The sequence below is a fragment of the Drosophila simulans genome, chromosome 2L (genome assembly GCF_016746395.2).
Source record: "Drosophila simulans strain w501 chromosome 2L, Prin_Dsim_3.1, whole genome shotgun sequence".
Taxonomy (NCBI): domain Eukaryota; kingdom Metazoa; phylum Arthropoda; class Insecta; order Diptera; family Drosophilidae; genus Drosophila; species Drosophila simulans.
The window spans coordinates 10246236-10265379 of record NC_052520.2 but is presented as its reverse complement, the minus strand read 5'-3'; the positions used below and the strand labels follow the sequence as shown (position 1 = coordinate 10265379).

Genomic DNA, 19144 nt, shown 5'->3' with positions numbered 1-19144 from the left:
CCCAAAAACTACCGACAACCAAAAACAAACAAATGCCGTATTGAGTACTGTATTTATGAATTTTACTAAAAGTTTATTGATTTGTTGGATTGAAGGATGATAGAATCCATTTGCTCTTCCTGAAAGAGACTAGCTCTACAATCAGATAACGATAATTCCAGATCATCCTCTCTTAACTAAGAGCAACTGGTTACGTAAAGGCTTTTAAACATTAATGATGCAATATTACTAATGTTGAATCATGAGAAAGTCGACATGATGTACTTGGAAAGTGTATATTCTGTGGAAAACTGAATTATTCAAATTGTTTCAAACTTATGATTGAATTTTGGTCTATAGAAAGGGAGGGAAATTTAGGCCGCCTGCTTGCTTCTCTTCTTCTCGCACTCCTCGGGCACGACTTTGCCGGAGGTGACGCCGCCGTCCGACGCGGGTCCCGTTTCGGAAACAGTCTCTGGAGGATGTTCGAGCACGTGGTCAATGATGCCCAGCACCTTTGCCTCCTCGGGGGTCATAAAGTGGTCGCGCTCCATGCGTCCGCACATCTCTTCGTATGTATTCTTGGCGTGCTTCACGTAGATGTTGGTCAGCTGGCGCTTGATTTTGATAATTTCCTCGGCATGTATTAGGATGTCTGTGGCTTGGCCCTGGACGAGATCGCTTTATCAATTCGGGGGGATTTCTACACTGGAATGTACTTACTTGTGCGCCACCGGATGGCTGATGTATCATGATCCGGGCGTTGGGTAGTGAGTACCGCATGCCAGGAGCACCGGCCGCGAGCAGGAGGGATCCCATCGAGCAGGCCTGTCCAACGCACCAAGTTGCAATAGGTGGCTTGACGTACTGCATCGTATCGTAGATCGCCAAACCCGCTGTAACAACACCGCCGGGCGAATTGATGTACAGATGGATCGGTTTGTTGACGTTCTCCGATTGCAGGAACAGCAGTTGAGCCACCACAGTGGAACTGATGTCGTCGGTTATGTTGCCCATCAGGCAAATTATCCGCTCCTTCAGCAGACGCGAGAATATATCGTAGGCCCGCTCACCGCGGCCAGTTTGCTCGACCACCATGGGAATCAGGTTGATATTGCGAACAGAATTCGCCCGGCCGCCACATTGCGCCTGCAACTCGGTGGATTAATATTGGCATTGCTATGTGGCATGGTTAAACTTACTGAACTAATTTGTAAAAAGCGGGTAACAGCGGTTTTCAGCATGATCCTGGTTTTGTTTTGACGCAAATCAACCGGATTCGCAATGTTACGCAAAACAGCTGTTCTTGAGGCTAAGAATACACACTTTAAATCATTTCTGACACAAATGAAAAGAAACACTGAATTCCGACTGGCATGTAAGACAAAGGGTATTTGAACTTATGTTATGGGTATTCCCAAGTTTTCATCCACCTGTTTTTTCTATTGACATACTGAAAAAAAATCGCAAGACTTGTTGCATAACTCGGAAGAGAGGCCATAATGCATTTCTGTGGGAACGACTGGAATTTTAGGATGAAGTGAAACACAGCTGACCGTGGAGCACACTTGCAATTATTTTTCATGTCAACAGTTTTTGTTCTTTAAATATTTTAAAAGTATTTATTTTACTAATTATACCATTATACCATTAAAAGCAAAAAACTATTCTTGATGTATAATCTTGTTTTGTTTTTTGTCAGCTTATATATATAATATGCTCTTTATAAATGTTTTTAATGGGTGCTCACAGCTTCGATCAAACTTTTCGTTGCTTCTTAAGAAAGCATAAAAATGCTTAGTTGCGATTTTAGTTTATTGGCAGTAACTGAAGGTAATGGAGTCGAAAGCAATGTGGAAATTAATTTTCTTTGGTTGTTTATGTGGCCTAAATAGTCAAATTGTAACTTCCAATTTGAACGAAGGAAATTCTTCTTCCCCAAATTGCAAGAGCGAATTTGAAAAGTTTAAGGTAAGCTTTGGGAAAATATAAATTAAAACTATTAAGAGCTAATAAATGCATAACCTTGTAGAATAATAACAATCGCAAATATCTTCGCACCCACGATGAAATGCGAAGTTACAAAGCGTTCGAGGAAAATTTCAAAGTTATTGAGGAGCACAACCAAAACTATAAGGATGGTCAAACGAGCTTCAGATTGAAGCCAAATATTTTTGCTGATATGGTACGTATTTAAAAAAAATATATATACATCTGAAAGCCTAAAAAAATAATAATATTTAAATTTATTTAAAACCAGAGCACAGATGGTTACCTCAAGGGATATTTGCGACTGCTGAAGAGCAATATTGAAGACAGCGCGGATAATATGGCCGAAATAGTTGGTTCTCCTCTAATGACCAATGTGCCCGATAGTTTGGATTGGCGGAGTAAGGGATTCATCACACCACCGTACAATCAACTTACCTGCGGTTCGTGCTACGCCTTCTCCATTGCCGAGAGCATCGTGGGTCAGGTTTTCAAGCGAACCGGGAAAATATTGAGCCTGAGTAAGCAACAAATCGTGGACTGCAGTGTGTCCCATGGAAACCAAGGATGCGTCGGCGGTTCCCTGCGAAATACTTTGACTTATTTGCAGAGCACGGGCGGCATAATGAGGGATCAGGATTATCCGTATGTGGCAAGGGTAATTAGAAGTGCAATACAATTTAGAAGATAGTTGTTTTTTGTTCGTATATATATAAGAATGTCAGTTACACCGTAGACTAAGTGTTAGAATGACTACAACATGAACTATTCATTTAATTGGGAATTTTAGGTACGAATCTTTTGTTTTTTAAACATAGTATAGTATGGAAAGTAAAATATTTATGCTAACTAATGCTTATGTTTTTCAGAAAGGTAAATGCCAGTTTGTACCCGATTTATCCGTAGTGAATGTATCATCCTGGGCCATTCTTCCCGTGCGCGATGAGCAGGCCATTCAGGCGGCAGTTACCCACATTGGACCAGTTGCTATATCTATAAATGCCTCCCCAAAGACATTTCAACTGTACAGGTAATGGCCGTAACTAGTAATTATATTTAAAATTTACCCTTTTGTCTCAGTGACGGCATCTACGATGACCCCTTGTGCTCCTCGGCTTCCGTAAATCATGCCATGGTGGTAATTGGTTTTGCAAAGGATTATTGGATACTAAAGAATTGGTGGGGCCAAAATTGGGGCGAAAATGGTTATATACGAGTTCGCAAGGGAGTCAATATGTGCGGACTTGCCAACTATGCGGCTTATGCAATAGTTTAAACTAATGCTTCTAGATATTTATGTATAAAATATATATCTAAAGAAAATATCAACAAATTCATGTTTCCAAGTCTATAAACTGACGAGAAAATAAATGATTTTTTAATAATAACGAATGAATCTGCAAGTCTAGATGTCTCCATCTCAATGGGTTTGAAAAGTTGACAAATGAATGAGTTAACACTGTGCAACACAGTTCGGTTTGACAAATGAAGATGGCACATGTTCGTTCTGTAAAAACTAGGACATTATCTGAGTATATTCGTCCTTCGATTGGTTTCTTGTGCAATAAACTGAGCAATGAGTTATGCCACCTTTGTAGCCCAGTGTCATTAGCACAAAGTTGAAGTAATGAATATGGGGGGCGTGGCAAAGCGCCAACTCAGATCCATGTTTTATGGCACTGAGCCCGCCCACAAATCGATAAAACAGCTCCCCAAACGACGACGACGACTTTGTGAAATAAAAATAATGCCCTTTTCCTGTGGATTTTCGTGGCAAGCACAGCGATTTAAATGGTATTTATAAAGTGCCAAAAGCTGAGCGCTGGAAATCCTTCGACGAGGTCCTGAAACTTCCGCGCAAAACTCCTCCCACATGGCATCATTTATTGCAATTATAATGTGTTTCATTGCCGCTTAATGGTTAAATAGTGCTCCATAATGGCTATAACCAATAATAGGAAAGTAAGCTGGAATCGCTGAGCGTGCAACCACTTTGCCTGCTCCGTAGACCAATGAGAGCAATTGAAAGGACCTCCGTAGGCAGGACTTCACTTAACTTTACACTGCCCCGCCGACTTGGGGTGGATTTTTAAGGACTCACGCGAGAGAGAACGAGAGAGCGAGCTCGCTAGAAACTGAAGGGGAAGAGAGTGGAGTGAAGTGATGTTCCAGGACCAAAGAAATTGCTAATTGAATAGAGTCAAGATGTTGAACTAGTCATATTTGCCCATTAAAACAGGCAGTCATCCATTCAAGCTTGGCCAAAATCGAAGCGCCAAGATTTTTTATTCCGTCGCTCTCTCGAACAATTTAAGCGTGGAATTCGATTGTGGATAATCCGCAGGACATGCGCAGCAATAAAGAGCCAACTGAGGTGATTAGGCACGCCGATTGCCATTGGTGTTGACTATAAAATAGTCGGCAGCTTAGTTTCGTTACAGCAACTTATGCTCGAACGCATAAAAAAGCAGCGGCATTTATTTGTTTACCCAAGCCAAGGATAATGGAGCAGCTGGCCCAGTTTGTCACCAAGTCCTTTGAGTTCAATCTAACTAACAACAGTGTTCACGCCTTATTCAATTCGATGACGGGCGCGCGTTTGAAAAAACCCACGGAAGTGAAAAACTCCATATTCATAAACTCGATCAGTTCCGGCGGCAGTTACGCCGATACTTGCGCGAGTGGCGAGGAGTCCGTGGACATAGACATTACCGACCTGTCCGTATCCGAGAGCAACACGATCCTCGCGGTCGATCCGGAGCCACCGGAAGAAACCCATTCGCAGCGCGAGGAGCATGTGGAAACCTACAGCCTTAGTCCCACTCTCCACAAGGCCGCGGTGGAGCCGAAGCCCAAGAACTGGCTAATTTCGGAGGATTTGGACGTGGACTCCCAGCCGGAAGGTAACTTCACTAACTGGATATGATGGGTGTTACTGGTAGATATCACTTAAGACATTCCGTAAGCTGATATCTTAAGGAAATCCGCAATCTGATATCCGTCGGAGATTGAATTTGTATGGTCCAAACCAAATTTATTTCTTTTGTTTTAAATCTTTTGTACAACAATAGATAATTTATTATGCCCCTACCATTTAGTATCATAATTACTTATTTATTTGCCAAAATTTGGGATTAATTTATATTTATTTATATATTTATTTTATTAATTAATTTAATTTTATATTGATGGCTTATACAGAATGCTTCACCTACAACTTCTTAAATTGCTAGAAATGGGCTTAAAACCAAGTGTTTTTCACTCAATAATAAAAAAAAAACTAAAAAGTTGTTGCATAATTAGAATGTTCGTTAACAATTATGACTTTTATGATTTACGACTTTTCCATTACACATGGATTGAATACAAAAAACGCGAGTAAGTAAGAATATCACGTTTATACGGACAGAAAAACGGAGAAACAAACGGTCATGGCTTGATCGACTCAGCTAGTGAAATATACTTTCTACGGTATAGGTTAAAATCAAGGTTTGAGAAAGATAAATGGCTATAAACCTTTTTCCTATAACTTTATTACCATCCCGTATTCATATTTAAGAGCAATTCGTAATTCATTGGTTTGATTCATCTAACCAATATTGTGAATATAATATATGTAGTGTATTCGATACCCATTAATATTTGAGTTAATAAGCCAGTAGTTGTAGCACCAAATGTATTTTCATAAAAAAAGTGCCAATTAACTTTGTGAAACATCAAGTATCTGTTGTGCTAGTAGTTTCTAGTTTCAAATAAAAATGATCTTATTCATAACGTCTATAGAATCCGTCGGATAGTGAACTTGCATTTTAGGTGCATAACAAATCAATAATCAATCCTTTTAATTAAATAAAGACTAATGGCTTGATCCTGGTCAAGATATATATACTTTATAGAGTCAAAAACATTTTTTGCCATTTTTATAACCAGCACATATATAATAGAAAAAGAGATCTTAAAACGAAGAATAAGACATTTTTCACTGATAAGGAACCAAATTTTCTGACTTAAAATCTTTTAAGGGATGACATCATGAAAGATTTGTCTGAATTTCTTTTTAATTGATTTTTTAAAAGTGTAAAAAACATGACCCAAGCTTTTAAAATAATAGGATAATCTTGTGTTTTATGTTCTAAATCGATTGATATTAGGTATGCCTTACGCATATGTATATAGCAAACACTATAACCTTTTCAGATCCAAAACTGTCTGGATTGCCCACTGCCAACATAACCGAGTGCACGGAGGACAGTAATACGCCGAAGCTGGCGCCGGATAAGCCATTATTGCCGGAAGAGTGCGTCTCCCCGGAGCCCAGCCGCAACCGGGAGCACTGCGATCCGCTGGACTCGTCGCTGGTGAACACCAAGCAGCGGAGATCGCGGACGAACTTCACCCTGGACCAGCTGAACGAGCTGGAGCGACTGTTCGAGGAGACCCACTATCCAGATGCCTTCATGCGCGAGGAACTGAGTCAGCGACTGGGCCTCAGCGAAGCTAGAGTGCAGGTAATTATGTCCGCGCATCTACTCCATAAATTATACCCCGATTGCAACTTGACATTGGAAATGTCCGAGGACGCCCCTTTGGACACCACGAGGTCCAAATTGATTTTCAATGGTTATTCATTACACTTGTACTAATGACAACCAGACATTGTCTCCCCGAAATATTTCGACCGAATGTGGAAGCAGTGACTTTGATTTTTCAACCACCGGCATTGTGAAAATAATGAAGGGAACTACATTGGCAAGCCGAAGTTTATATACCCTAAAGAAAACTAGAAAATGATTCAATCAACGAAGTTTTTCAATTACTATAATCCGGCTTTTAACAGAATACATAGATACATAGATACTATCTCCGATGATAATAATACCTACCTTTGGTAAAGATGAAAACTGCACAGATCTGCAGACAAAATGACAGACAGATATACGGACATGCGGACTTACGGACATGCGGACTTACGGACATGCGTAAATACTGACACGCGGACATACGGACAAAGAGACACAGCTCGTCCAGCGATGCTCATCCATAATATATACTTTATAAGAGCAGAAGTTAAATTGCCAAGCTTCTATGGAAATGCATATACCCTTTGTAAGGGTATAGGGATATGGGGTGTTAAGTGGTTTACGCCACCCTTTGTCGTCTGGGACACAAGTAGAAAATTGCTCGAGCATCGGGGGGCCGGTTAGAGATTAAATGCTCAATCAGGGTGCTGGAATAGGCACTATGTGGTCATGAAATATGTAGTTACAATTCCAAAGCCAGCAGGAGTGTCACTTTTTTTATGGTTCGTAATAAATTGCAACTTTTAGCCCGCTAAAATCTCCAAGAAGTACGCATCTGCCGAGATTAATGCGAAATAAACAGTGATAATTCAGAGTTGAAGCAACTAATGACCAAAACGGATATCATAATGTCTCAATTTCCTAATTTATATTAATGAAACAAGCATTTCATTTATAAATATGTGTACTTGCAGGTTTGGTTTCAAAATAGAAGGGCGAAATGTAGAAAGCACGAAAACCAAATGCACAAAGGTGAGCAAATAACTAAGGCTCCTCCCAAGTTAACTTTAAAACATTAATGTAATTAGAAACTAGCATAAATTGGTGTCCCTTTTTTTAAGCACCGTTCACCTTCACCAACTTTTCGCCAATTAAGCTTAATGAAAGTGTAAATTGCAATTAGTTAAGTACACAAAAATCAGACTAGACCATTTACATTTCGGAATGCTGCTGTTCATTTTCCGGCTTATCAACTTGCCGGGGCCAATATGTTACGGTTTTCACAGTTGTTTAAATGTCTCTTCATTAATTCATTTGGCTTTCCGTTTCCGGTTCAACCCTCGTTGCCAAGGACTTAACCCCCCGCCCATCCATCAACTCCCCGCTCCCGCCGCCACTCAATAGAATTTGTATCCTTCGTTTTATTGCCCGAATATTTAATTTGATGAAGTTAGCAATGATTTGTGCGTTGCTGTCGCTAAAAAAAAGAAGCGTTCTTATTTTATGTATATTGCCGAAGGGATTTCACTGGCTAAAATCTGAGCAGATGCGTTTGCGAGTCCTGATTATAATTCGAAAGGCAAACAAACTGAACTGAAACCCCAGAGGTGTTAAGGTGCGCGAAAAATGTTATTTTTTCGAGTTTAGAAGAATGCAAATCAATACATTTACGCATTTATGACTTACTGAGTGTGTGCTTTTTCACATAAAAATAAATCGCATTCGGGTGGCTCAGCCTAATTGGATTAAAAAAGATATAAGCGCATTTATCAAATTTGCCGCCTAATGCGACCGTATTTCAATACTGGACCTTCGGGCATAAAAAAGTTTTCGGAAATGTAATCAAATTGAAATTTGGCATAAAAAGCACGGCAGACACGGCGAATGGCCAGCACTTTATGGGTCCATATCAATTCTCAGGCTCTTCGCCACGGTGAACCACCCATAAACAAGACGTTAACCTGGCCTCCAGTTCCCAGGAGACCCATTTGTATGTGCCGCTCCACTCCAGAAATTTCACCCGCCAGCGGTAACACGTCCCTGTGGTTCCGGCTATCCGGCTCTCCGGCTTTCCGGGGCGTTTTCCGTGCAATAAATTACAAAATGAATTCAATTACTTGTCACTGAATCTTAAAACGATTTGCCAATCTAGCAGGTACGGGCATATCCATCTAAGCAGAGTGATTGCCGGCAGTGAATCCTTCGGATAATCTTTAAAATATTGCTTATTTCTGAGACGCATCTTAAAAATTAAAGACACTTTTTTATACACTCAAAACTAAGTGCAAATAAGTTTGTTCTCTATTACCCAATTTTATTCTATAACCTCACACAAAAAGGGTTGCAGTATTTAAGCTTTTTGTTTAAGTATATTATTTTTACTTGTATATTATTAATACTATATATACTATAATTACTCTATTCGTCTTTTAAGTTATAAGCAGAATTTTGTTTTAAATATGACTAAGCTGCATTTTTAATTTTTTAGCGAATGCTTATATTTATGCTAATATTCATATTTAAAATAGGCATTGGATAAGTGCGTTCAAATTTATAATTTAAACTAACTTATATGCTTAATAAATTAATCTCACTAAAGAGCTTCAATTCTCTCCATTCAAGCTACATTAAATGAAAGATCCCATCCCATAATTTAAAGAGATTATACAAAACTATAAACTTAAAAAAGTTGTTCTTCTCTTGTTTCAATCAAATTAACCTTATTAAATAAATAAGCTAACCTTTCCCAACAATAACTTTAAAGAAAAACCTTACTTTTTTAGTTTCTTACAATGAAAGTCATACTTAAATCTACACTTAAGTCACACAAAACCCATCCAAGTGCAACACATCTAATGTAATCCACGTATACTTTGAAGGATTCCTCGTGGGCAGTCGGAGTCCTCCGATCGCCACTCCGCTGGAACCATGTCGCGTGGCTCCCTACGTCAGCCTGGCCGCCCTCCGCAGCTCATCCGTTCCATCCCATCCTACCGCAGCGACCAGCTCGAATCCCCAGGCACCCGGAGGCTCCGGAGCCAGCAGTGCCGGCAAGGTGGTCACCGTGGACTCGCCACATAATCACAATCCGGCGATATCGCGCTCGGCTATCAAACAGTTTTCCAGCACCGTGGCAGCAGCCGCCGCCTTTTCCGCTTTCGATCCGGCCATTATTTCGGTGGCAGCTCACCAGGTAAAATTCCAAATGGTAGTTATTATTATTATTACAGCAGATTCTGATTAAGATAAAAGTAATTGAGTGAGTCGGGAGCTGGTTAAACTTGAGCTCGAAACTTACAATTTTATAATCTCGAAAAAAGTTTATTAGAATCACTTGAAATTGTAAAGATTTTATTGCAATTTTATACCATCGAAAAGTTATTCAAAAGTGCAAAGCTTAAAAGCTAAATTAGTAATAGTATTAAGCATCTTATTATGATAACTAACTTATACAAAAAAGTTTGGAAAAAAACACTTTTTAACTTGATATAGCTTCGGTACATTTTAGGCTATTTAATATGAATTGCTTATAAGGGTGCTATATTATTATTAAAGCACACAAATATAAGATTCTGAAGATTGCCAAGAAAATACTTCTAAATATTAAATATAATCTATATTGCTCATGGTCCCAATACGCATCATTCAAAATAGATACAATTTAATGTATATGTATCTATATATCTAAACTTTTGCCGATTTCAGTACGCAGCTGCTATAACTAATGGAACCGTGCCGGCTGGATTGTTTTCCGTGCCCCAGTACTCCATAAATCTGGCCGCCTTCGCCGCCGCCCACAGCAAGAGCTCTTCGATAGCCGATCTCCGGATGAAGGCCAAGAAGCACTCGGAATCGTTGGGTCTGCAGGCGGACATGGTGCTCTAGTGACCACCTGGCAGTAGAACGTAGACATGTACATTCAATTGATGGTGCGGTGGAGTTGCGTCTAGCAGCGAAGTAATAAAAAGGATAGCCACATTTATTTATTTAATTAAAGTCTTACTTAATAAATCTAATGAATAAGAATGACTTAAAACCAATATCGACAAATAAAAGAACTGTTTTTGAACGTGCCCTGGATCATCTAGTGCTTCGATTGATCATCTCATTCTTAAATTGGGAGCTCTAGTTGTTGTTTTCCAAATGATTTTTCAAAAAACCAATATTTCAATATTCACCCAATCAAAACAAAGTGTATTAATGTTAAAATTAAATTTCAGGCTTTGGTTTTAATATGGAATCATTATAGCATAAATATTAAAGAATTGCCTTAGGTTCACTATTAAAATACCCGATGCAGCTGGAGTAACTGGGACCATAGGTTAGATAGGTTAGATCTTCCGTAGGTAGGAACTCCTACTTCCCACTTCGACCCATCTTCTCCAGAACGAACTCCTTCAGCGGCTGATAGTACTGATAGCGCAGACAAAGCATTTCGGGTGAGTTGCGCAGCTGCTCGAAGGCCTCCGACTCGGATTCCATGATGAACACGGCCGTTCCGGCCATCGCAAATGCCACAAAAATCACGGACGGAACGAAGGCGTGCAGTAGGTGGAATTTGCGGAACTTCTTCACCTTCCGCGTGGATGGATCCGCGTGCAGGAAGCTATCGGCTGGCGAACTGGAGTTCACGCCGCCATCCGACTGTCCGTAGTAGAGATTGGGCGAGTAGGAGCCGTGCTGTCTGGACTCATTGTGCTTCCTCGGATGATCGTAACCATTTACGGTCAGCCCGCTCTCAGTGGAAGAATGCTCGACGGAGTCCCGGTAGGCATAGCCACCGATCTGGGTGGCCAGATAGTTGACCCCATCTATGTTCGACGATCGCAGGCGCGCCTCCTCGCAGACCGGCTCCAGGCTGGAGATTTGGATGCCCCCATTGGCCTCGCTCATCCCATGGTCGTGTCCGTAGAAATGGCCATTTGGCATGCCGTAGCCCAAAGGCTCCGACATCGTGGATCTCGGCAAGCTGCTGTATCCTGAAAATAAAATAATAATGAATAAGTAAATGATAAACTTAGCATATGAACGCGATTTCTGCAGACATATTCGTTTATATTATTCCATATAGAAGCAAATTGAGTGGCATATACCCAATTTAACTAGAAAGAACTTACTTATCTGTGCTAAATCCCCTTGTGGACTGGACGGCGTGGCTGGCACACTGCTCGCCTTTCGCTTGCTCGAGTTCGAGTTATTCTTTTGTTCCCTCAACGCATTTATGTTTTCAGTCAAAATTTCACGCTCAGTTCTTCCGGTGTATCGGAATTTTGTGCCCCAGGAGAAAAAGCCTCCGCCCGAAATCACAGCTGCACTTTGGCTATTGGGTAATCTGCAAATGAAGCTACTAAGTTCATTTGAATCTGTATTGATTGATATATATATATTCTCACGTGAAGAACAGCATTTGTTCAATGGCACATCGCCACAAGTATCGACAAGCTGCGCCAGTTGGACACTTGAAGCCAACAGTATGTTTTTTCTGGAATATACAAAATGAGCAATCAATTTTCATGGATTCATGGTGACAACTTACTGGTTCACGACTAGCGTCCGTATAGCTGAGATGCGCTATAAACATCTTGCCCTCGAAATTGATTTTGTGTATTTCGTTCCAGCGAAAATGTTGAGATCTTTTGCCGGCCACGAATGTGCTGATACCCGTATTATTTATGCCGACGTACTGCTGCGATCCGCGGTGATCCTTGACCGGATGCGGATCTATGCCGTAGGTCTCCAGGCCGCGGGCAATGCCCAGGAACTCATCCATGGCCAGGGAGAGATTCTGTCCGGGCTCACGCTTCTTGTGCAGCTCGATTATCTTCTTCTCCAGACACTCCGTCTGCCGCAGCGCTAATTCTATGGAAGATACGTAACTGCCCACATGCACGTCTTCGTTATAGTCGCCCAGCTCCTCTGTACAGAAAATAGTATATATAGTTAGCAAGTTAATCCATTCAAAATGGAGTTAATCTCTACCTTGAACTATAAGAGCGCCCAGAGCAGCCGCCTCGCCCAACGAGCAGTACAAGCGACCATGTCGAAGGTCCCTCTTTAACTGCTGGTATAGCATAATCCGTGCATTTCCGGTCAGTCGAAATGGATCCGCAGGGTAGAACTTCACTCTCAGCGAAAATAATAGTGGATCCATTTCTGAAGTCAAGATTGAAGTTTGAATTTATAGAAATAATAAGTTTTTAATCATTGCTCACCTTTGCATTGCTTAATTATAGATTTGGACAGGTCCAGCCAGTGCTGTTTCAAATTTATTCACAAAAGTTTATGTAAATTAGACAAATGCTTATGTTATATATAGTTATACCTACCCTTTGCTTGGAGGAGTCAACATATCGCAAGCCGAAGTAATCCTTCTCCTTGATCTCCAACTCACCGCACAAGTACTCCAATAGGTATATTCCCTTATGGAAGGGCTGTAAAATATGTGATATTTTGATGTTATACTTTGTTAAACAATTACTTATAATGTTTACATATTTTAAAGGTTAAATATGTCCTAGTCATTAGTCTTTTCTGCTAATTTTCACTTTCCAAATACTATCAACTCCCAAAAAATGCTAATTTGTATGACTTGTTTACACCCTCAAGGAAGTGAAATGGGGGTTAGAACTACATAGAAACAACCACAAAGTGTTCTGTAGTTTAATACTAGTTGGCTGAAAGTAATTTCAAAGCTTAATAAATATAAATTCGTTTCAAATATAACTAGCAAGTAAGCGAATTAAACACGAATTTCAAAGATTTCCTTTTTCAGCTTTAATAGCATGCTTTTTGGGGATTACTACATCAATATTTTTGCCGGCAAGCAGAAAGGGCGTTAGCCAACCATCTGTTTACAGCACAAACGCAAAGGACCAAAATATACAAATAAGTTACTATGTTTTTATGCATTTACTTAGGACACTCGCGAATGGAAAAAAAAAACTAAGAACGGGGAATCCCATTAAATTTAACCATATATAGTGTTATCTAAAATAGCATTATCTTTAATCGTTGCACAAATTTGGATAGAAAGGAGTACTCCATCGATTGCAGAAGAGCAGTGCCTTTCTAGTTCACCAACTGATTCATCCAATGACCGGTCCAATTAGGTTAACATTGACAGAGTTCAAGAGCACAGCACAAACCTGAAATTCACACTCTAGGACATCGGAGTCGTCGAGGAGTCGCACAGTGCATTTGTACACAATGTTCCCCTCATTTTTGCTCCTGAACATTTTGTGGATTGGATTGAGTTGACTGCGACACTTTCACGGCTACTTTCACTTGAAACAAAAGTCACTGAATTGGGCGGTTTTGAATTGTGCCAGCTTATTTCAGAGCAAAATTCCGAATGCTTGGCATTCTATTCGTTATTTCAGATATCCAAATATTTCGGCTTTGGCCGTGTCCTTTGCCGTCCTTTAGTGGTTCACGTTAGGGGTGTTTTTCGCGTGGGGAGGCTACTAACGGTATAAAGTACCAAATAAGGACAACTGCCTCGCGAACATGTGTTTGTTCAGATGTGACTGTTGGTATATCGTAGCCCATGGGTGCCATATACTGGAAAAGTCTGCATAAATTAAATATAAACGTGCAAAGCGATGTGGGAAGGGGGAGAAACACCAAAATATGCGTTAACTACCGAGTTAGAATACATAGTCCGATAAGAATCTATGATGTGTATATCGACAGTCGACTTTATTATCGCGATAACCAAACTCGATTAAATGGTTTCGTTAATCATCAAAATTATTGCACACCTCGCGTGTGCAACAAAGTTCAGACCATTTCCGAGCCAGAGGCCTTTAAGAAATAATCTTCATAAGTTGAATAATTAATTACCACCACTTATCTACAGGCTAACTTCGATAAACTCTACATCTTCGCACAGAACTGCGTCAGACTCATTTGCGGCTGTAACATGTCCAATTTGAAAGGATTTCTGCTCTCCGTTGGTAGCTTCTTCAAAGTCGCGGCAAAATTTATCAGCGGCATCAGCAGGAAGGCATATTAAAAGACCACCAGAGGTTTCCACCGATCTGCCAGAACGAAACTTTGTGCTTTGGCCCACCAAGGTGCTGAATTTAAGTACATTTTTGATGATGGGCAACTTGTTGATCTGGAATAAGACCTTTTCCTTTTGGAATTGTGCTAGATTATTGGCGTGACCCAGTAGACCAAATCCGGTGATATCAGTGGCACAGTGCGCTTGATATTTGTGCATTAAGAGGGCGGCTGAAATAGGTAATTGTTTAGTTATAAAAACAAAGAATACCAAGGAAGTACTAACCATTTTTGTTCAAATAAGTCATAGACTTCACAGCTATTTCAAAAGTTTCCTTTATATCATCATCACTGCATTCGGACAGCAGTTTCTTATACTTTTCGGTCTGGTTAAGCTGCCAAAGGTGGGCATCCATCGCCATTTGGCCACCCAAAGGTTTCGTGAGGACCAACACATCGCCGGGCTGCGCGTTCGACGGTCTAAATGGGCATGGTATTTTAAATAAATTAAAATATATCATCCCAAGCCAATACTTACAGTATTATTTCCTCACTGCGGCAGACAGATGTGGCTATGCCACCAATAATGCACCAGGGATTGATCTTCAATTGCCGAATAATCAGCGGGGTATTACGATAGCCATTTGCCTTCAGGGAGTTTTGGAAACCCTTCATCACCAATCCAATCACTACGTCGCGTTCTTTTTCGCTGAAGCTCGTGGAAGTGCTGACGATCATCTCCACGGTATCAAACTGCGTCACCCCAACCGCATAGACATCACTCAAGACATTAGCTAGCGCAATACGGCCCAGTAATTCGGGATCATTGACCATGGGATAGAAGAAGTCAACGGTTTGAATAAGCAAATAGTCCTTGTGCCGCTTGAGTGGTATGACTGCACAGTCCATTCCAGAGCCTGAAAATATGATTTCCCATTAGGATAATCCCCAGATCTGCTGATAGTACTATCTCTCACCGATAAGGTATCCATCATTGTTCTTATTTTCTATTTCTGTTCCCCTTAGGTACTTCTCCAGTACTTTTTGGGGGATTTTGCAACTTCACCCGGTGTGGGTGGTAAACTTAGTAAGCTGAAAGTCGGGCGAAAGCCCATGTTTTTCTGGTTGAAACATTGTGCGCGAATTTCTACGCACCGGTTTTATAAACAGCTGAGAATATAAAATATCGTTTTCTAAGCTAGTGGCGGCACTTTAATACCTATCGATATTCCTGGTATTCCAGATGGGAGATTCCATATCAGTTTTTAAGGCAAAGATCAGCTGATATCAGCTGACTTTGCTTAAATAAGAAAGCTTCTATATTAAATAAATTATATATATAAAAGTGGAATATTTTTGTATCAGTTTTTCCAAAACATCGAAATAAATAGTTGACGTTTTTAAAAGCTATACACGACTGTATTTAAAAGTGTACTTGATACAGAAACATAAGGTTTGTATCCTAAAATGACATGTACATATTATGCAAGGAGTTTCTTAATCTCGTCTTTTTCCGCCGCCTCAAGGTAGCTTTGGCCATCTGGAGTAGAACCATTTTTATCAGCGCCCTGCAATAGAAACATGTTAATTTGGCGTATATGTAGATACAAGGAAACACGAACCACTTTCAGAAGTAATTCAACACAGCTCGTATGTCCTTCCCAAATGGCAGCCAGAATGGGGGTAATACCATGTTTGTCCTTTTTCTGCAATAAATATCAGTTAATTACAATTAAGTTCTATTATTATACGAAGACCGGCATATCTTGGGTGCACACCTGGTTCATTTGTTTTGCTTGAGACTATGACTAAACAAATGTAGGTGGAGCAGACGTGTATATATGTGCACAAATATATGAAACCAGTAACTGACGAAACATTAATGATTCACGGCCGAGTAATTCGGCATTGTGAGCTACTTACATTGATATCGGCTCCTAAACTTATGAGAAACTTCAGGACATTCAGTTGTCCAAAATCTGCTGCATAGTGCACTGGAAAACGGCCCTTGATTTCTTCATTCACCTTTTGTGCCTGTATACAAATTATATTAATTAATTCCAAAAATAAAGAGAGCATTAGCAACGCACATCATTTTGAAAAGCGGCTTGCACCGCATCGATCTCTCCGTTTTTTATAGTCCAAATAATGTCTTCATTAGAAATCGCACTCATTTTTATTTTTCTTTTGGGCCGACTTGTCAAATACTGCTAGAGATGGAACTTTTGCTGTGACACTTGTTCAGATCCGATAATTATTTGCTACATCTGGAATTTGCGAATTATCCAGTGAGTTGGTATGTTTTAGTATTTTATATTAACAGTCTATCTAAAAAGTAATTGTGTGTTAATCTTTAAATGTATTAACAGTCATGGGATTTTTGTATAATATAGTATTTATTATTTTATTTATTCGACTTTTATTTTGATTAATTAATAACGAACGAACAATAAGTTTTGTTAGACATACGCAAAACAATCACAATTGCTGTTGGCTTTGGAATTTTATAAATTATCACCAGTCTTCTCACTGTGGGAATATTGTGCAAACAAAAGATTGTAAGATGGAAAGTTGCAACATTGCATGTCGGTTCGTTTCCAGTGCGATCCCTGTGAGTACTCCACTTCTAGTTCTTTCATGGTTTCGTAGGCCAACGAGCACTGTTCCACAATATTCGAAAATTATTTTAAATAATTATACAAAAATTAGATCAACAGCTTACCTTATTGGCAAAGATGGTTACAATAAACTTTCCCGGCTTGAAAGTATTGATTACTTGATTGATAAGTTTACGATAGTTACTTAAAGCAACATTGGTTTCAAAGCTCACATACGAAAATTGATTCTCCGGTGTAATATGAATCGTCATGTACTCCCCCTAAAAAGAATTTATGTCAATAGTTATTGTAAAAGGAATTTTTCTGTTTTACCTTATCGTTGATTCCATTCATGGAGTAGCCGCAAGGATCGAACAAAAAGTCATCAATATGCATTGTCGGCAATATGGTATCGATACCAGATTTCTGAAAACACAATCTATATGTATTGGTTTTAATCATTTAAAATATATCCTCATACCACAGTAGCTCCATTAGCATCATTAAACTTGTTTTTATAGAAGATTGACATTGTTTCGGGATCTAGATCTTGCATTAATATTTCAATAGTTTGATCTGGATCGGAATCAACGTTTTTGTCATCCGATATAAGTTGGGGCGAAATTTTTATATCAGAACGACTAAATGTGTAGAGATACCAACACTCCAGGTTCATGGAGCCCAGACAATAGGATCTTCCGTTGGGAAAAATGGAGTCCAGATAGGTAACTTCTTCCGTAAAGCCTTGATGGGGAGTTATCTAAATATATATGATATTATATCATTTAAAATGCAATTAATTTATTTGTTTACCTGCGCCTCCGGTCTAGTGAAATTCTTTCGCGAGTAGAACAAGTCTGCGACCACATTGTATCCATTGGCCTCAGCCAGCTTGAGCAACTGACCCAAGCATTTCAATGGAGTAGTCGTTCCACAAGTTTTAAGGATCCATCGTCGCTTTGAAACAAACATACTGCTCTCACTGCTCGCACCGAATACAAATTTAAAATAATTAATAATATTTTATTAAGTTTAGTTTTAAATATTCGCATACCTTAACACAAAAGCATCAATAATGTCGTTTTTGGATGTGCTTATTATCTGACAGTTGACATTGCTAAGCACGTTTTCCCAATCAGATCTGAAAAACAACATTTACATTCATTAAAAGTTCAAGGCTTTTTGTATAAACATGTACACAATGCCTCGACCAAAATTTATTTTGAGATAATGAAATGGGATTGATTAAAACACGTTATCAATGAGGCCAAGGGTTAAGACCGAATTTTGAAAGCTTAATTCTAATTGAATTTACAAAATTCTACAGCCTGTCAGTTCAAAAAGAAATTTCCCTAAATAAGTAAATTTTGGAAATTTCAAATTCAATTTCACACCTTCAGAATTATAACTGAGTTTGGGTAGTTACACGTGTACCGCATCTGATAAGCCTAAAACTAATATGGAACATACTTAAATGTAGGGACTATTTTATGTTTTTATATTATACATTAAAAAGAGAATTATCAATGTAGAAATACATTTCATTAATTTTCAGGACGAAAAATTAACGGCGCACATGTACGTATACTTTTGCCCGCAACTGTGCATGCACTTGTGCACAAAGGACATGTCGGCTGTTTGGGTTCCGCACTTGTTGAAGGACTCACCTGCTGATGTTACGCAGATCATCGTCGCCGTTGGAGCTCTCCTCAAACCAAATCTCAAGGAGTTTCTCAACGCCCTCAAAGAAGTGCGAACCGTTCTCCAACATGCTGCTGGCTGGCAATAACAGATGGATCTGATCTGATACCAAAACAACGCCTGGTGATGTAAAGTAAACGATGGGTCTATCGATGCGAAGTGTTTGTTGTACTCTGTCGATAGTTCGGGACTCTAACAGCATGTTTCCACTTACACCATCTCTCATTCAACAGTCCGCGGTAAAAAATTAGGTCCCTTGCTATGGGAATTAATATACTTAAGTAACTTAAAAAAATATTTTTAAAAATTCTCTTCATTAGGAAACCAAATTTTCCGTTTGTTTATCCCATGCCA

At 39.6% G+C, this 19144-nt stretch overlaps 7 protein-coding genes and 2 long non-coding RNA genes across 10 annotated transcripts; 4 read left to right on the top strand and 5 right to left on the bottom strand.

The window, feature by feature from the left end:
- Positions 1-261: 261 nt before the first annotated feature.
- Positions 262-1366, bottom strand: LOC6731796 (ATP-dependent Clp protease proteolytic subunit). The gene is made up of 3 exons (XM_002078895.4): positions 1182-1366; positions 703-1128; positions 262-647 (listed from the first exon to the last, which is right to left on the bottom strand). The coding sequence occupies exons 1-3, from the start codon at positions 1221-1223 to the stop codon at positions 354-356; spliced, it is 762 nt and encodes a 253-aa protein (XP_002078931.1). The 5' UTR covers positions 1224-1366; the 3' UTR covers positions 262-353.
- A 417-nt stretch (positions 1367-1783) lies between these two features.
- On the top strand, positions 1784-3360 carry LOC6731795 (procathepsin L). The gene is made up of 5 exons (XM_002078894.4): positions 1784-1950; positions 2012-2164; positions 2240-2626; positions 2838-2998; positions 3049-3360. Exons 1-5 carry the CDS (start codon positions 1816-1818, stop codon positions 3242-3244), a joined length of 1032 nt encoding a protein of 343 aa, XP_002078930.2. The 5' UTR covers positions 1784-1815; the 3' UTR covers positions 3245-3360.
- A 781-nt stretch (positions 3361-4141) lies between these two features.
- On the top strand, positions 4142-10528 carry LOC6731794 (short stature homeobox protein 2). Of its 2 annotated transcripts, XM_016178485.2 has the most exons (5): positions 4379-4871; positions 6166-6476; positions 7463-7520; positions 9368-9681; positions 10194-10528. In XM_016178485.2, exons 1-5 carry the CDS (start codon positions 4472-4474, stop codon positions 10371-10373), a joined length of 1263 nt encoding a protein of 420 aa, XP_016024481.1. In that variant the 5' UTR covers positions 4379-4471; the 3' UTR covers positions 10374-10528. The 2 variants fall into 2 exon arrangements, 1 of the variants encoding a protein (XP_016024481.1); XR_005545125.2 differs by lacking the exon at positions 10194-10528 and having other exon boundaries at positions 4142-4871; positions 6166-7270; positions 9368-9447.
- Positions 10529-10685: 157 nt separating this feature from the next.
- On the bottom strand, positions 10686-13934 carry LOC6731792 (FERM domain-containing protein 5). Its single transcript, XM_002078891.4, has 8 exons — positions 13634-13934; positions 12815-12919; positions 12701-12743; positions 12468-12641; positions 12025-12404; positions 11882-11970; positions 11606-11820; positions 10686-11467 (listed from the first exon to the last, which is right to left on the bottom strand). Exons 1-8 carry the CDS (start codon positions 13721-13723, stop codon positions 10845-10847), a joined length of 1719 nt encoding a protein of 572 aa, XP_002078927.1. The 5' UTR covers positions 13724-13934; the 3' UTR covers positions 10686-10844.
- A 226-nt stretch (positions 13935-14160) lies between these two features.
- Positions 14161-15626, bottom strand: LOC6731791 (selenide, water dikinase 2). Its single transcript, XM_016179910.3, has 4 exons — positions 15470-15626; positions 15031-15409; positions 14779-14972; positions 14161-14723 (listed from the first exon to the last, which is right to left on the bottom strand). The coding sequence occupies exons 1-4, from the start codon at positions 15624-15626 to the stop codon at positions 14341-14343; spliced, it is 1113 nt and encodes a 370-aa protein (XP_016024480.2). The 3' UTR covers positions 14161-14340.
- On the top strand, positions 14844-15902 carry LOC120284226. Its single transcript, XR_005543423.2, has 2 exons — positions 14844-14985; positions 15055-15902. It is a non-coding gene; the product is annotated as an uncharacterized LOC120284226 (long non-coding RNA).
- LOC6731790 (myotrophin) lies at positions 15829-16756 on the bottom strand. Its single transcript, XM_002078889.4, has 4 exons — positions 16583-16756; positions 16416-16526; positions 16115-16198; positions 15829-16060 (listed from the first exon to the last, which is right to left on the bottom strand). The coding sequence occupies exons 1-4, from the start codon at positions 16664-16666 to the stop codon at positions 15974-15976; spliced, it is 366 nt and encodes a 121-aa protein (XP_002078925.1). The 5' UTR covers positions 16667-16756; the 3' UTR covers positions 15829-15973.
- Positions 16757-16882: 126 nt separating this feature from the next.
- Positions 16883-18889, bottom strand: LOC6731789 (S-adenosylmethionine decarboxylase proenzyme). Its single transcript, XM_016179909.3, has 7 exons — positions 18757-18889; positions 18144-18230; positions 17903-18071; positions 17571-17849; positions 17423-17515; positions 17215-17370; positions 16883-17152 (listed from the first exon to the last, which is right to left on the bottom strand). The coding sequence occupies exons 1-7, from the start codon at positions 18858-18860 to the stop codon at positions 16997-16999; spliced, it is 1044 nt and encodes a 347-aa protein (XP_016024479.2). The 5' UTR covers positions 18861-18889; the 3' UTR covers positions 16883-16996.
- Positions 18306-19125, top strand: LOC120284227. The gene is made up of 3 exons (XR_005543424.2): positions 18306-18565; positions 18645-19029; positions 19111-19125. It is a non-coding gene; the product is annotated as an uncharacterized LOC120284227 (long non-coding RNA).
- The last annotated feature ends 19 nt before the right edge of the window (positions 19126-19144 follow it).